We start from the raw sequence: 18017 nt of genomic DNA on the forward strand, positions 1-18017 counted from the left end.
CTCGTAGCTGCCATTAGCACTAGCATGTGACGAGTGCGGAATAAGGGAACCTACTGTACTCTGTGAAAATGATTCTTAATTAGTATTACCCTAGTAATACTAGTATTACCCTATTAATTAGTATCACACACACACACACACACTACTCTTACACACTACTTACACTGCTCTCTCTCTCTCTCTCTCTCTCTCTCTCCCTCTTTCTCTGTATCTGTCACTCTCTCTCTCACACCTACATGTACACACACACACATACTTACTATTGCATTCTTTCTCTCCTCTCTCCCTCTTTCTCTGTATCTGTCAATCTCTCTCTCACAGACCTACACACACACACACACACACACACACACACAAACACACACACACTTCCCCCTTAAACTCCTATCCTTCTCCAGCCTCAGCATCTCGGAGAGGAGACCACTAATTAAAGGAGAGATATTGGACACGGGCCTGTGCGTTTCCTAATGTGATGGGAGGAGAGGAGGAGGGGAGGAGAGGAGGGGAGAACGAAGAAGAGAGGCGACGTGAGAAGAGGAGAGGAGAGGGAGAGGAGGGAAGAAAAGGAAATGAGAAGAGAGAAGGAGAAAGGAGGAGAGGAGAGGAAAGGAGTGGAGAGAAGATAAGGGACAGCGCTGGAGCCACATTGAGGTTGCTGGGCCGGAAACAAAGACTGAGCACACTGCTTCAGAGGGAGAAATTAGCCAGGAGCCAAGAAAGAGAGAGAGAGAGAGAGAATAGGGAGAAAAGGGAGGAAAAAAAGAGAGGAAGAAAGAGTAAGATGTGAAGAAAGAGAGAGAAAGTGAATAGGGAGAAAAGGGAGGAAAAAAAGAGAAAGAAAGAGCAAGATATGAAGAAAGAGAGAAAGAAAAAGGAAGAGATAGGGTTAGATGTAAAGAGAGAGAGAAAGGAAGAGACAGAGTTAAAGTGAGAATGGAGTAAGAGAAAGAGCTATGAAGAGAAGAGAGAGAGATGTGGAGAGAGAGAGAGAGAGAGAGAGAGAGAGAGAGGGAAAGATGATTAGCTGCCCGTGCCAGTGAAGCGGATGACAGGCGCTCCCTGATCGCGTGCAATTATCTAAAACTCAACACTGCTAATGCCCAACCACAGAGGTGCCCACCACTGTCATGTTGCCCGCCAATCTAAACTCACCACGGCCCCTGGACATCACCCACCCACAACTACCCCACCCTACTCAAGCCCCAGTCCACAAGTGCCACACCCCCACCCACAGTCCCAACACTGGTCCTCTCATCTGCTTCAACCACTCACTCGGAAGAGGACACTGTTGATTTAAAGGAAATTGATCGCCCTCCACTGTGAGCACTTAATCAATGTGTTTGAAGTCTCTAAAGAATCATGGGTAAATGTTTATTAGCCCACTCCCCTCCCCCTCCACTCGCTACCAAACCACCTCACTCTCCCCCCATTCTCCATCCAGCTGCTTCTCTCTCTTTTTTTTCTCTCTCTCTCTCTTTCTCTCTGCTTCTCTCTCTCAGGGGATTACACACACACACAGACACACACAGAGAGACACACACACACACACACACACACACACACACCTTGCTCATCAATCAACATACTGCTGCATTCTTCTCCAAATGTCCAGATTAACAACCCCAACCTCCCCACCCTCCACCCCTTCCCAACAATTCCCTTTCTCCTCCCAGCGTCTTTCCTGGCTCCAGTGGAGACCCGATTCACAGCCTTTCCTTTCTGCCTGGCTGAAGCGGGGCTCGTTTGAGATAGGGGGCAGTAAGTGGCACAGGTGTTCCTGAAAAGCGTAAACTGGACGTCCCAGTGCCTCAGACTCTCATTAGACAGCCGGCGGTACATGGCAGGAAAGAGCGGCTCTCCGCTCGCTGAGTTATTTTCAATGCCTGCTTCCGACTGCTCTTGTTCCCTGGCCACAATGGAAGTGATGATTTAAATGGGAGTTGTTTTTAAAATGTGGACATGGGGATGTGTTCTGAGGACAAAAACAACACCTGTTCACCTATTATTCTCTTTCTTTCGTTTGTCTTTCTGTCTCTCTCTCTCTTAACTCTGTCTCTTCCTTTCTCTCTCTCATTCTCTCTCTCTTCACATCTTACTCTTTCTTTTTTCCCTCCATTTTCTCCCTATTCTCTCACTCTCTCTCTCTTTTCCTCAGGTTGTACAGGGCTGTGAGGGGTATGTGTGAAAGGTGGGTCCCATGAGTACTGCTGGAGTGAGAGAGTGTGAGTGCGGATAAGAGGATGAGAGAGCGAGAGGCCATTCAGTCCAACAATGCACCATGACAGAGAACCTGCTGTGACAAGGGTCCAGAAACCATAGACATGCGTGCGCGCACACACACACACACACACACACACACACACACACACACACACACACACACACACACACACACACACATATATATATATATATATACCGTTAAGACATACACAAGACCACATACATCCTGTCCCACTTCAGATTAGGAGCATAATCCACTATCTGTTCGGAGAGGGAGAGAGATGGAGGGATGGAGAGAGGGCTGAAAGGGTGAACGGATGGGGGAAGGGAGAGAAAAACCCAGAGATCCTGGCATGAGGAGCAATGAGATGGATCAGAGGGGCTGTGTTGAATCCCCCCTCTCTCTTTCTCTCTCTCACACACACACACACACACACACACATACACACACACACACACACACACACATACTTATCACGGCGTGATATATCGCTCACTCATAGAAACACAATACAGCACACTGTACTTCTCTCATACACACAAACACCATACCCCCAAACACACACACACACACACACACACACACACACAGCTTCTTGTCACATTGGCCACACCAAAGGCACATGGATCCTGCATCAAACGCGCCACAAAACCACCTTTTGGGAAGAGCACCAAATGGCAGCCGAGAAAACAGCTCTGGCACGGGCCAGCGGGTGACAAACACAACAAATCCAGCTACACGGTAACAAAAGAAATAAAACAGCTGTTTCCTGTCTTTCTTTCTCTCATTCCCTCGCTCCCTCCCTCCCCCCCTTTGGCTCTCTCTCCCTCCAGTCTCACTCCACTTGTTCTGCTCAGCAGACTACCTTAGGCTGACGTTCAATAGGCCAGCATTCAGTTCAATGGGCAGACTGTTCAATCTAATCAGACCCCTTTAGGGAAGTCTGTACACAACAAACAGCTTTTTTTTACCAGAAATGGTCACAATTCCAGAGAGGGATCATGGCTGGGCAGTATGGGATATGACGGGGGGGAAACTCATTTTTCTTGAGTATCAGTGTGCCTTTTCCTCAATGAAAAATGGTGTGAGAGAGTGATATAGCCCAACAGAAAATGACATTCAGAAGCGAGGCAAGAGCTGTTTGCAAATCAATTAAACTGGGGCTGCTTACTCGAACAGATAAATTAGATTCTAAAGCTACGAAATGTGTGGTGCGCCAGGGCGTGTGCAAACAGCCCCAAGCACAAGTGGCCTGGCAGAGAGAGAAGGACAGAGAGAGAGAGAAGATAGAGAGGAGAGAGAGAGAGAGGAGAGAGAGAGAGGGAGAGGCACGCAATCAGCTGTTAGGTTGAAAAACAGTTCATACATATTAATCTGGCTCTTCCTCTCCTCCACCAACAGACGCCAGTCACACTCAAACCTACAACCCAGAAAACCATTCAATTAGTGTCAGTGTGTGTGTGTGTGTGTAAATGTGTTTGTGAAGATTTATTAAGAGAATGGATGTATGTGTGCATTTGGCTTTCTGTGTGTGTGTGTGTGTGTGTGTGTGTGTGTGTGTGTGTGTGTGTGTGAGTGTGTGTGTGTGTGTGTGTGTGTATGAATGTGGTTGTGAAGATTTATTAAGAGAAGGGATGTGATGCCTATATGAGTGCATCTGGCTTTCTGTGTGTGTGTTTGTACGTCTGTTGATTCATTGACACATTGAAGGATGTGTTTACCTATAAGTGTATTGTGCACTGTGTCAGTGTGATTCAATTCATCAATGTGCATCAATGTGTGTGTGATTCAATTAATCAATTCATCAATGTGTGTGTGTGCACCACATTTGAACATGTGGCTAACCTTCAAAGTGACCATGACCAACTCTGCTCCACTCTGCAATTAGTGTTAGATTACATTAGAGTGGGATACCTGGTGGCAAGACCTTCCTCTCATAAACCAAGTCCATCTGGAACACACATGGCCACACTGGTAAGGAATTTTAGTAAGGTAGGCCAAGGTAGGCCCGACAGAATGAAAGAAGACCAATTATCAATTTTAACCTCCTGTGGACTTGGCTATAGCCGACAAAATGCACACGTGGTTAAACTGTCTTTGTCATGGCAGACCGACTGACCCTGCTGCAGCCTAACAGACAACGTGATTGTGTTTGTTTAGTCAGAATAAACACACTGCAGCCTATTTCCGGAGAGCGTCATGCACTTCTCATTTATGCCGGTAAGCCAGACGTTCCCATGGGTTCAATGTCCCTGTTAATTAGTTTAAACAAGAACAACCAAAGCACGGATAAATACATGGATGTTTTTTTGTCCTGCCGTTGCCACTCTGTTACACCCATTTTTATATTACATAAGTCAAAATAAGCACTATACTAAATAATCTATATACAGTAAACAACTATTGATCTTTTTTTCCCAGACGGCAACATAGTTGGTTGAACATCCTTTACATTTCCCGGCGGTTCGTCCATTTGCCTTCAGACAAGCTGCTCTAAAAGACCAATTAGTGTTAAGTGCTGGTCAGGATTGAATGGAAAAAATAAACAGCTCCCTCCTTACCATCACCAGCCTCTACGCCCAAACACAGGTAGGTCAAATAGACCCGTGTTCTCATACCTTTACATTTAGCCAAAATGTTATTATTGAAACACATATTGCCTAACTGGTCATCAGTCCATCCAAATACGCGATAAGCATGTGATAGCTCTCAAAATGCCATGAAGCCACGCGCAGGAACTGTGCTTTCCATTTCAGCACCATACCATGGCGGTGGCCGCGGGCAAGACCGAGTAACAAAGCTTAATGAGGTCCTGGATAAAGTGCTTACTTCATCACACTAAGATGGAGATTCGTTTAGAGTAAACTAAAACAAAAGCTTTGGTTGACAAAATTGAGGAATTGGGGGGCATGTACTGAATAACACGGATTTTGTTGATGAAAACAAAAACAACGCCTTATCAAAGACAACTTCTCAGACGTCTAATAAGTTTAACAACAAGAAAATGTGTTTGGTGCAGCCCAGTGTTTGTGTAACAATACCGTACAGTTTCCAGCTCTTTACGCCGTCCTGACCGCAACTAATTGAGAAACAGGCTGAATTATTTAAGTCGACTTAGCCTTTTCTGAGAGGGTAGGCTGTACACAAGCGCATATTTAGTAATTAACAAACTTTTAAATAACTAGCCTAAGGCTTTGTCAACGGACCCTTATAAGACACAACCATAGACAGGAGCGTCTTTTCAGCACATGGGGAATTGCCTCTAAATACTAGCCAGGAATCCAGGAGACAAATTCGTCTAAAAAGGACCCCACCAGGTTTACATTTAGCCAGACTAACCCACATGTGCAGATTATGACAATGTCATGTATCGGGCTAGCTGTTATCCTCGACACAAGCTGTCACAGAGAGCACATCTGTGCATGTAAAGTAAATACAAGTCGTGCGTTCTCCTTACCGTCCACAGCCATGGAGGGTATCAGCGCGTATCTCTCCGTGGTTGTTTTAGCAATAGACCTCCATGCTTATCGGCTTGTGGTTGAGAGGGAGAGCGGCTAGACCTCCTCCTCCTGTAGGGTCTTAGAAGACGCGACGTCTGCAACCGCTTGGCTTAGACTGGATTCTTCCTCCTGTGGCAGCGTACCAAACAGCAAACGCGCGACTTTCTAGTGTCTCTCCACTCAAAATCCTCCCTTCACTTCACTTGGCATTCACAGAAAGTAGAGTGAAGCATCCGGCGCGCGGAGAAGGCAGACAGGCAGCACTCGGATATTTTTTTAACTCCTCCCTCTCGCACCTGACCACTGGAAAGACAGGGTCAGATGAATAGCCCAGGCATGACCTTCTTCTGGCTAGCCGTAGGCGTTGTACTGTTTATCAATGTGATCGGGCAATACACCATTTCCAGTTAGAATAAGCAGTAGTCTATATACAGAAAATTATAAATATATTCTGCAACAAAAACTGGTCAGTGGCAGTAGGCTGGATTTTCTTATTTGTTGTGATACGTGGTCATTTTAGCATTGAACATATATATAGTGGATTTATCAGTGCCTGGTAAACTTAAAGCCTGTTTGGCAGTAATTTACTCCTTTGGCATTAGGAGTAATTTACTAATTTGACTATTTCATTACTTGGCACAAAAGATATTATAAATGCAATCACAGCAGCAGATAAATAAATACAACAGTGCCACAATGGTAAATGAAGTGAGGGTATTCACAATTTTGTAAATGTGTTTTTTAATTTAAATGGTTTGAGAAAAAGGACAGAGTTAGACTCAATTGAGGTTTAGGTTGGCTGAACAACTATAATAGCAGGGTTTGAAGCCACAGTCGAGATACGTATGGGAGGTCTCTTGTGTGTGCACAGCTCAGTGAACCATCCGCTTGTCTTCACAACAGGGATGTCAATTGACCCTGTGTGTGTGTGTGTGTGTGTGTGTGTGTGTGTCAGCATCTGTGTCTGTTCGAGAGAGATACAGAAAAATAATTTACATACTCAGAGAAAAGGCTCCTCCACAATATGATCAAGGAGGAGTCTTTCTCTGCTTTGCTGTACCTAAAGAAACTAGACTCCTGTGGACCTGAAAGACCAGTAGGCCCCTTTCATCCACCTGTAAAGTATTGGATTGAACACACCGAGCAAACAGCTGCTTTGCGGATCAAAGAGCCTCCACAGGAGTAATACAAGTCTTTCAAGCTCTTCAGAATAATGTTTCTGGACAGGCAACACTGTCAAACGACATACATTGGCCATGTGTGCTCTTTGATGCAGCATTCAATGTGGAGGTTTTCTTTATATTTGCTAGGGTGAGGCTGTGGATTTGCTAGGCATGGAGGGAGTGCATTTCTCTAGACAAGCTCATGGCTTTACAAACACTCGACTACAGAGGAAACAATGCACAGCAGCAGGGTCTATTTCTGTACTGTGTGACCTAAAGCCAGTTATGGACTACTGCGTAGCCCCAGGGTCCACTCCCCACACAGTCACATGTGGACGAGAGAGGAATTGAGCTGGAGACTATATAGAGCAGGACGCTGGCCAAGGACATCAGAGCACGGTCGTCTGAAACCCTACAGCTCTCATTCTACTGGTCCGCCACCATGTTGCTATAGCCACGGGGGCACAGCGTGCTGGCTTCCATCATGTAGATCTTTCTTTTTTCTCACTTTGTTGTCCTCCCTCACTCTTCCTCTCTTTCTCTTTGTAGACCTCATGGGCAGTGGTCCATTTGTGAATGTAGCCATACACATAAACGCTGTCAAGGATCTGTCATGGCCGAATACAGAGGACAGGCTCTTGTGCTGGTAACTCCATTTAACACGGATTGTTATCAAAGCTCTGGTTGTCAGTAGAAGGGGATGCAGTCCTCTTTGCAGTCCTCTTTCTTCTGCTTTGCTCCTCAGTTTTCTATGACCGCGAGGATTTTTTCTTTTTTCTTTTTTTGAAGGAAAATAAGACTTTGCACAAAGAAATCCTCCTTGGAGTTGAGGCATAGTTCATACAAACAACGTAGAAAACAAGACAACAAAAGAATGGTTGTTTTAGCATAGCGTTTCTGCATGCTTCATATTACACAGAAATAGAAACCTTCGTTTGTATGCGCATTCAAAGCTATTGTGCATTCATGCAGCTCACTGTGTGCATGTTAAGGACATTAGTGGGCATGCATAGATATGTGACAACCTTATTCAGCAGAAGTAATGAAATCTACTGAAAAATATGCAAGCAATTGAGAAAACATTTTACATTGACTGACTGTGTGGTCTTCCAAGATGACATCCTTCAGCTGAAAGAACATTGACATTGAGTCCTTGTCATGTCACACTGGTACAACTGAAATAGGATGACTTGCCATCTCTAATGGGTGGGTGGTGCACGTTTTAAAAGCATTAGAGAGAGGAAGAAAAAAACAACTTGGCAAAATACAAGTAGCCTACATTCCTCTGTGGAAGAATTGCAAACATGATAACAGAGACAGAAACCAGTGGACGAGAATAGGTCTTTGTAGATGCAAGGCAGCTGGAATGAAATTGTGGTGTGTCTAATTTGTGATCAGCACACAGTGCCAGCAGGTGCCAATCATTCCTCTGAAGCCGCGGACCATGAACCGCATGGCATAGGAGCCGCCTGATAACAATTTTGATCGCACCATAGCGCCCTGGTATGACTACGCGCCTGGCAGGGGACAAGCGTTGCCACGGCAACCCACACAAAATAGTGAAGTTTACTTTTGTCGACTTACTGGAACTATTGATTTTTGACGTTCCTTGCTGAGGCGGGTGGTGTTATTGAGAGGCAGACGCATAATACTAACTTTGAAGCAGTCTTACACTAGTGGAACAAAGCCTTTAGCCCATTGGAAGCCAGTCACTGTTGGAGCGCCTGAGGATTTGAGAAGAGGGATAGGGCTGACATGTTGTATCATCTTAATCTTAATGGCTGAGACTGTTAAAGGCTGGGGCTGTTATAATCAGAATGTGGTTTTTACTCATACACTGTAAACCTTCCCGCCTGATATCACATTTCCAAGACAGTAAAGGTGCACAGGATTTATGGAAGTGATATATTTCGTAAACTACCATTGTTATCACCACATCCCATACCTCTACACCACAGCCCAGCTCCTGTGATTTATACTAGTGTGTGCATGAGTGTAAGTGTGTGTGTGGGGGGGTCTGCATGTGTGTGTGGGTGTGCATATGTGTGTGTGTCTGTGTTTGTGTGTGAGTGTGTGTGTGTGTTAGAGGGGGAGTGTGTTAGTGAGTCAGTGAGTGAGTGAGTGAGTGTGGGGAATGAGTGTATATCTGTGTGTGTTTGTGAGACTACATGGTAGAGAGAGGGAGAGAGAGAGAGAAACGAGACAAAGAGACACTATATAAATGTCTGATTTAAATAGCATGAAACAGGGCCATGGCTGTTTTTACCATTCCTCTCACATCCCCTTCCCTGGGCCCAGTCTTATGCAAATCAGCAACAGCGGTGACTAGCGACAGCATCACACTTTCAGCCCCGGAATCTTCTCTCTGTTTATCTGTCATGCTCGTTTGGGTGAACACAGCATGGTCCAGTACGCAGCTTATTGGGGAAACATTTCTCTGGCAGGCCACAGCCCAGCACCGCACAGCGACGGCCTTGGCTAACAAACGCCGGAAAAAATGAAAGCGCCCGAGCCACATCCATTTGCTGCCTCTGATGCTCAGATAAGATGGAGAGAAATGAATTTTTCCCTGTTACGCAGCCACCAATGCCTGAGCTGAGGCGCAGGCACTTCAGCAGAGACCCTAGTCGTGCCACTGAGAATCCCCCCCAACCCCCTGCTCCATTTAAGACAGCGGTAACTACAAGGCCCAGCTAAACCAAATAAATGATTTTTCACGTAGATCTCTGAGATCAGAGATCTACCGGTATGTAAAAAATAGCCGGAATTCTCCTTCAACACTATGCCTCATAGTGTACGGGTACTGAGGTAGCAGGTTGTCTGAGATTTGAATGCATATTGTCGCTGTCATAGCTACTGTACAGTATGAAGGTAAAGTCAAAGCTAAGATCGTGCTCTGTCAGGTGATATGCATGTGATATCAGCGTGATTAGAACTTCGTGAGCAATCCAACAGAGAAGAATGGGTGTACATTTTGCATTTTTCGCCCATCGCAGATCATTTCTCAGGGGGGGCAGGGTTTATCCCCCTAGACACACCCCTGAGTCAAGGTTATTTTTTTAGCAGATGTAAAAAGACATATAGCACACTGTGCCAATGTGTTATAAATGTGTCCAGACATACAATACAAGTTCTGCTTAAACAGAAACGGGAAGAGTTCTGCTTAAATCGGAACCCAGGTTCAAATCGGACTCACAGTTCTTTCCTGATCCCACTCTTTCTTACACTCACTTCCTGTCACTCTTCAGGTAAAAGCCCCCAAAATATACTGAAACAAACAAGAATATTTGTATATAATAGTGGATAGTGTGGTCTTTTGAGATGCTCAGATTGCTTAAAAGCATCTGAGATCAGGGCCTCTCTTTTGCTCAGTCCAACATTTTTTCAGTGCAGAACACAGGCGGGCCTCTGAATCAAAGTTTCAAATGATCTGTAATTGAAACAGGCCTGCTGAGAATCAAAACGGGGCCCATCCAGACTCCTTGTCGCCTGAAAATGAATTCTTGAGGCACGACGCGCCGGGAATCAAAAAAAATTTTTTAACGTGCCATCTTCTGTTTTATTCTCACTTTAACAACTGCCGGCGATGAAACAATTTTGTGTTTTGTTGCTCTGCAGTTATTTTGTGGTACTCTGCTATTACACCTGCATAGCTGATACATCCTTGTCTCTCTCTCTCTCTGAGTGGATGCTGTCCGGTAGGAGCCAAATCAGTCAATGTCACAGCCAAGGTCTGGTTAGATCCACTGTTGTTCTGAGAAAGGTAAAAACAACCCCCCCCCCGCCAACTCGCTGAGGATGTGGGGCCAAAGACTGTGGAACAAATATCTATCACTCTCAAACTAATACCGAGAAGCACACAGCCTCAAACAGAGACTGGTTTCAGTCAATAATGTTATTTATTATGACCGCCGCACAGCGAAGTGGCGGTCATATAGGTTTAGTCAGATTTTTTTTTTTTTTCTTTTTTTTTTTCTTTCTTGCATGCCCAAATTTCCGTCAATGATTCCCGGGACACTGAAAGACCGGGGTACACGAAACTTGGTGGGCATGTAACCCCACATGGATAGCATGGAACCATCGTTTTTCGTTTTGATCTGTAGCCCCCCCCGCTGGACTGGACCCCCCGAAAGGAGGGTAGGGCAGACACAGTTTTCTGTGAATATCTCGAAAATCGTAGGGTTTAGGAGGACCATTTTTTTTGTATGTTGATCTCAAGGGGCCATGTCAACCCATTCCATAACCACTCATTTCATGTATAGCGCCACCTAGTTAAACACAAAAAAGTAAAAATGAGGTGTTGTGATTGAAGGTATCTGTGACCTAACATAGTCAAAACTGAACGAAATTGGAAGTGTAGGATCATTATGACACCCTCTGTATGCACGCCAAGTTTTGTGGAATTCCGTTCATGGGGGCCCACACAATAAATTAATTTATGTTACTATACACCAACTGGCCTGTAGGTGGCCGGAGACAGTTTTCTGTGAATATCTCGAGAACCGTAGGGCCTAGGAGGTCCACCTTTTTTTTATGTATGTTGGTCTTAAGGGGGCATGTCAACCCATCCCATTACCACTTATTTCATGTATAGCGCCACCTAGTTAAAAATTAAAAAGCAAAAAATTAGGTGTTTTCATCACAATATCTCTGGCTGACAAGGTCAAAACTGCACGAAATTAAAAGTGTAGGATCATTATGACACCCTCCGAATGCATGCCAAGTTTTGTGTACTTTTGTTCATGGGGGCCTTACAATAAAATAATTTATGTGTACATTTAGTGACATACACAACAAGGATTCCCGGGACACTGAAAGACCGGGGTACACAAAACTTGGTGGGCATGTACCCCCACATGGATAGCATGGAACCGTCATTTTTCGTTTTGATCTGTAGCCCCCCGGCTGGACTGGACCCCCCGAAAGGAGGGTAGGGCAGACACAGTTCTCTGTGAATGTCTTGAGAACTGTAGGGCCTAGGATGACCATTTTTTTCCGTATGTTTGCCTCCAGGGGTCATGTTAACCCATTTCATGTGCACACATGTGCACAAACAGATACACACACACACACACATACATTCACAGTAATCATACGTATGACACATACTCACACAGTAGACATATGTACGCTTGCATGCACAGGCACATACGCAGGCACACACACAAGCACGCACACACACACACACACACACACACACACACACACACACACACACACACACACACACACACACACACATAACATAAACATAACACAAACAATCAAGAATTTCTCAGAATTATGAACAGGCAAGATGGAGGTGGGGTTGTATAAAATGAATTTTACATGTGAAATCTATGAACTAATCATGTGTTGGTACTTGTTGTCTAGCAGATACCAGTGAGAATTGAGTGTGGATAATGCAATTTAGTGAGACAGTTAGAATCATATAGGCCTTTCAGCGTGATTTCTTTTTGTGGAAAAAATGTGCTGGACTGGGTGGCGGTCATATTTTGTACCGCTCTGAGGTACATCTAGTTTCAGATGTTTTCTCCTCAGGATGAATAGAAGATTGAGTGGGAAAGGGGCAGATGAATCATGTAATGATAATTAAATGATAAATAAATTAACTGGCAGAAAGCTTCAAGCTAACATACTTATGTTAAAAAGTGGTAGCATTCTTGTTTGACCCATACACTCGGGATAAAACACTCACACACTCCCATACGTGGGCAGCCGTGGCCAACTGGTTAGCGCTTCGGACTTGTAACCGGAGGGTTGCCGGTTCGAACCCCGACCAGTAGGCGCGGCTGAAGTGCCCTTGAGCAAGGCACCTAACCCCTCAAAGCTCTCAGAGCGCCGAGAGTGTGTCACGTCACTATGTGTTTCACTAATTCACGGATTTGGATAAATTCAGAGACCAAATTTCCCTCACGGGATCAAAAGAGTATATATACTTACACACAGACAGGCACACAGAGACAGACACACATACACATAATCACACACTCAATTAAATGAACACAGAAAATTGATTAACTTGAGCTTTTCGTAATTAAATCGATCAATAAGATGATAATTTAAGTGTGCAGTCATGGACATCACAGGCAGATAATCAAGTCTCAAGTTCGGCTGCCTGCCTCACATGGATATACACCCGATCAGCCAGAGCCAGTTGCAAGGAGGAGAGAGATAGGAAAGTCCAGATTGGGTTCTAAATGTAGAAAGTGCAGTATGTGCAGAAGGCTGGCGGTGCATGTATGAGTCTGACCTGTTCCTGCCACGGCGGCTGCTGCCTCTGCTGCTCGTCCTTCCACTCTTGTACTCGGACAGGTCCAGAGAGAGGATGGATAATGAGCAGCCTCGGCCAGCTCCCTGGAGAGTTTCTATTACCAATGCTAAAGCTCATGCTCTCTCTCTCTGTTTCACTCTCTGTCAAACTCTTCCTATCTAACTCTCTCTCTGTTTCACTCTCTTCTCTCTCTGTCAAACTCTTCCTCTCTAAGGGCCCTATCATGACAAGTCAAAAGCGCATTGTCACTCATCAAAAGCTTATTCAAATTTAGTAGGATGTCCAGTCCACATTGGGAGGGTTTTCGTTATCAAACATTGAGCGCAGGGTGCAACAAGGTGTTCCTAGTTTTTTTAATGAGTCATGGGTGTGTTTGGGGCGTATGACATCATTTAAACCAATGAGAACGACATCTGCTATTCCCTTTAACGGCGCAAAGCGCGATGTCAAATAAATGCATTGGTATTTTAACATTCAACTGCACATTTGAAGGAGGCTGCTTGCGAGACCGTATGGAATAGTCATTCCACTAAACTATGCTTTACTAAAACCTAGCATAGCCTTCACGCATTTGCACTCCTCTATTATTTGAACTCATTGGCAAAGTGAAACTAACTTCAGCATGGTGTCAGTCAACGACAAGACAGTTATATGCAGTTACTTACCCTAATATTGGTCAAATGACTGAATAAAATATAGCTGCAAGCAGCAATGTGGGGGCCTAGCAGTGTGCTATAGCAGGAATGGTGCTGCCATGGCATGAGCAAGCACTCACAGCAAGTTTGATGGCAATTGGATAAAGAATCCGGAGAAACAAGCTCATTTACTTTGTTAGTGCCCCTAGAGGCCAAATTACACCAATGTCCTTGTGCGTTCTCACAATCAGCTACCATGTCCCTCTACCAAGTTTGGACTTCATACACCAAAGTGTTGCTGAGATGTGAGCTCACTTTCTTTATTACAGCACCCCTAGTGGCCAAATGAGACCACTTTCCTTGCATGTCCTCACAATCAGCTAATATGTCCCTGTATCAAGTTTGGACTTTGTACATCAAAGCGTTTATGAGATAAGAGCTCACTTCCTGTATTGCAGCGCCCCCTATAGAGGCCAAATGATGCCAATTTCCTAGTGCGTCCTCACAATCAGATACCAAGTCCCTGTACCAAGTTTGGACTTCATACATTAAAGCGTAGCCGAGATGTTAGCCCACTTCCTGTTAGGCGGCATCGTCGCCATGTGTGATTGGCTGTCACGGGCAAATAAACTTGAAATTAAAAAATCTGACATGTATCGTTTGTGCGGCTTGGTTTGAAGATCATCTCCGCCAAGTTCTGTGAAAATCGGATGAAATTTGTAACAGCTGAAACTTTTCGTAGAATTTGGACTAAATCCAATATGGCAGAGGTCCAATATGGCGGAAAGTGACGGGATAGGGGTCGATGAACTCGGGATGGTCCAAGGATTCAGAAGCTATTGTGAAAATCAGACAAAAGAGTCAAGGATCATGCGCATGAACGAATGTCCAGCATTGAACTGGTGGTGGCGCTAGAGTGTTCAATGTATATGCATAAAAATTGCTGTGAGTGATTGGGACAGTGTCCTGACTAATGGTATCAAGTTTTGTTATGTTAACTCAAAGTGCCACGGAGATGTTAGTCCACTTCCTGTTTGGCGGCTTCATCGCCATATTTGATTGGCTGTCACGGGCAAACAAAAATGAAATTGAAAAATCTGACAAGTATCTTTTGTGCGGCTCGGGCAGAAGATCTCCGCCAAGTTCCGTGAAAATCGGATAGCAGGTTTCGGTGCAACACAAGTGAACTTTATTTGAGTTTCAATTCATCTGTTCTTTTGTTCGTTACTTGTATGTGTGCTGCATCAAAGAGGAAACAAACAGAAAATGGGGTAATCAGTGAAATGGGGTAAATCAGTACAGATCCCAACTCACAAACAAACCAATTGACATTTGAACAATAAACTGAAATCATATGGCTATAGAAGGTACAACTAAACAATACTTGACATCCCAAGTCAACCAGCATCATCTAATCATCTCTCACATGGGACTCCAACACACCAAACCAACAAACAAAGACCTTAACTTTACACATGATAGCAGAGCTACTCTACAAACTGATAAACATCACAAGAGTTATAGTGAGGGTCATTAAAGTGATGACTTACGTTAACTCTAGGGGTGTGACTTTCGAAACCGACGTCTCGAATCAGTGTCGAGGCTTCGAAGCACAAGTGTTTCGAAACACTGCTTCGAAACGTGGTTCAAAACAGCCATGTCATGTGACCACTGCTTCGAAACATCGTTCAAAATCCCCATGTCATGTGACCAAAGTTAAGTGAACCTTCGGTGCATTTCACCGGTGTCGGCAGGCATGCCCGCGCGTTCAATTAACAGTGTAGCTTTCTCGTAAGCGATAACCATGATGGTGTAGTGGTTAGTGAGGGTGTTTTTTGCACGGTAGCCCAGGCTGCTCAAATGTGGTTCGATCCCCGTTTGATTTGTAAGGTATTGTTTCAGATCGTATCTGTTTATGTTTTCTTACTTCACCATTAACCACACAGTTTCAACTAAACTCTCAGAATGGTCAAAAATCGAGAGTTTTTATAAGAAGAAAGTGATTTAGAGAACACATAGTGGCAGCAATAAGAGTCCCTTTATTGTGACTTCATGTGGTCTCCCATCCAGTAATTGACCAAGGGCATGCTGCTTAGCTTTTGACAAAGACTGAAAACAGGTAACACAGCGAGCCACGAACTTTGAAGACTGCATCTCTAATACGAAGCATTTGACAGATTTGTTTCACCCTAAACAGCTCTGAGGTGTCGGAATTGTTTCAAAGGAAACAATTCGGCACAATTGCTTCGAACGTTTCAGTGTTTCATAAAGCCTCGCTTTGCCCATCCCTAGTTAACTCAAAGACGCACACAAAGCAGGACACACTGGAGTGCTAGGTTGAGATGAACAAAAGAGTGAACTCAGGGCGAGCAAACAATTTATCCTGGTCTGAGCCCCTGCTCCGGAGCTACAGGGTTTCCCAGCAGGTAAACTGGGCGTGGTTAGGTGGCAGAGCCAAACAATCCTGCAATTTCTCCACAGGACTTTCACCTCAAGGACTTTGTGCAGATTTAAATGTACATTCGAAAATGAGAAACAATATAATAATAATATTTTATATATATATATATATATATATATATATATATAAACTTAGGGAGTCTTTTCACCAACAGTATTCTAACAATACTCTATTGTAGTGTGCTAACCTCCACAACCCAACAATATTCTAACAGTACTCTATTCTAGTCATTCAGGAGCTGTTCAATGATGTGAATCTTAAATGAGCAATAGCAGGATGTCTTATGCACCTAGATCATAATGCTTCAAGTGGGATTTGAACTTTCAACCTAAGGATCACCAGTACAAGGCATCATCCCATTGAGCCACAGACAATCCAAAACTTTAAATATTGTCTATGAGAATTTTGGTGAAGATTTGATTATTTTTGAAGAGTGAAACTTTTTAAGATGTTTGGCTTTTCCATGCAATTGTGGCAAAAGTAGGCTAAACATTTTTAGACCATAAGACCAGGGCCAAAAAGATGCATCTGAGTTTAGAGATTAATATTATGATTTATCCTGCAGAGGAATTGCTTATCTCGTGACAGTGCGTCTTCAGCTGTGCTCCATACGTGTCTCTCGCCTCTCCCCTAATCACTTTTAACCGTCATTACCAATTTGCAAATGATGGTGAATAACTACTCATCATGAGATGTACAGTATTTCATAATATCTTTATTCTAATTATGTTTCCCATTGTAATCGTGCAATTTGTAATGTTTTGCATGGATATGCGCTGGTGTGCGTTCATGGATGATAGAAGGATGGTGCCTTGTGCACCCGCCAATATGACTGTTGACAATGCGCTCCTAAAATAACAACAATTCGCCATAGACTTCTGACTAGATGTACAATAGCGATTTTTAGACATTCTAAAAAATCTAAAAACGCATTGTTTAAAAAATAAACGTGCAAAATACCGAATTAAACTTGGCGCCGGGTGGAAAACGAATTTTACGCCATGCGCCTGGGTCCAAAATACAGCCCTAACCAAGGGCGCAGGAGGCACGGGGGATGTGGGGGATATGTCCCCCGCAGTGCTGAAGAGACGGCCGTCGTCCCCCTCACTTTTGATAAGGAAAAAAAGCCTTATACTGTAGGTACGCCAAATAACCTATAGGGTTTGCGCTAACTATGTAAAACTCCCCATTAACAGCATAACATAACCACAGTGGCTGGGGTCTTTTGCAAAACACAGCATTTTTATTTGAGGTAAGCTGGTAGGCTATTCGAGGCAGGCTTTTTTAATTTCTAACCTGCATTTAGACATGCGTTTCGTTTGGAGCGGCATACCGGTAGGCTATCAAAAGCATAACATTTTCGGTTTGGTTTGGGATTTAATTTACTTCTGGACTGTTGGATTATATTGCTAAATGTTGAGACTGATGGGCACTGAAATATGGGAGATATTTGATGGTTCACTGTTATGTTTCATGCAGTTGAAAAAGTGTCGGGATTGTGACACTGAAGTGAAACAAGTGCCGCTGATTATTGTGAGACAAGGCAGCCATTCATTGAATAGGGGTTGTGCTGTAGCTTAATAGAAACCCTTTTGCGTAGCCAAGTAGCCTAAATTGAGTTATTGTTTAATTATGCATGATTTAGTACTTTTTATTAAATTCGTAGGCTGGAATGCCTTGAGTCGCACAATAATTGTGTTTAAATGTAGTAGGCTTCAGCCTGGCAATTACCTCGAAAGGGGCGGCAAGAGAGTGAGCTT

At 44.0% G+C, this 18017-nt stretch overlaps 1 protein-coding gene across 1 annotated transcript in view; it reads right to left on the reverse strand.

Moving 5' to 3' along the window:
- The window catches only part of samd10b (sterile alpha motif domain containing 10b), a 79736-nt gene extending 73797 nt beyond the window's left edge, over positions 1–5939 (reverse strand). The window contains exon 1 of the mRNA XM_042097766.1: positions 5682–5939. Coding sequence (XP_041953700.1) covers positions 5682–5694 — 13 coding nt within the window. The 5' untranslated portion in view covers positions 5695–5939. The remainder of the gene's footprint in view (positions 1–5681) is intronic.
- Positions 5940–18017: the final 12078 nt, after the last annotated feature.

This window comes from Alosa sapidissima, chromosome 7 (genome assembly GCF_018492685.1).
Source record: "Alosa sapidissima isolate fAloSap1 chromosome 7, fAloSap1.pri, whole genome shotgun sequence".
Taxonomy (NCBI): Eukaryota; Metazoa; Chordata; class Actinopteri; order Clupeiformes; family Clupeidae; genus Alosa; species Alosa sapidissima.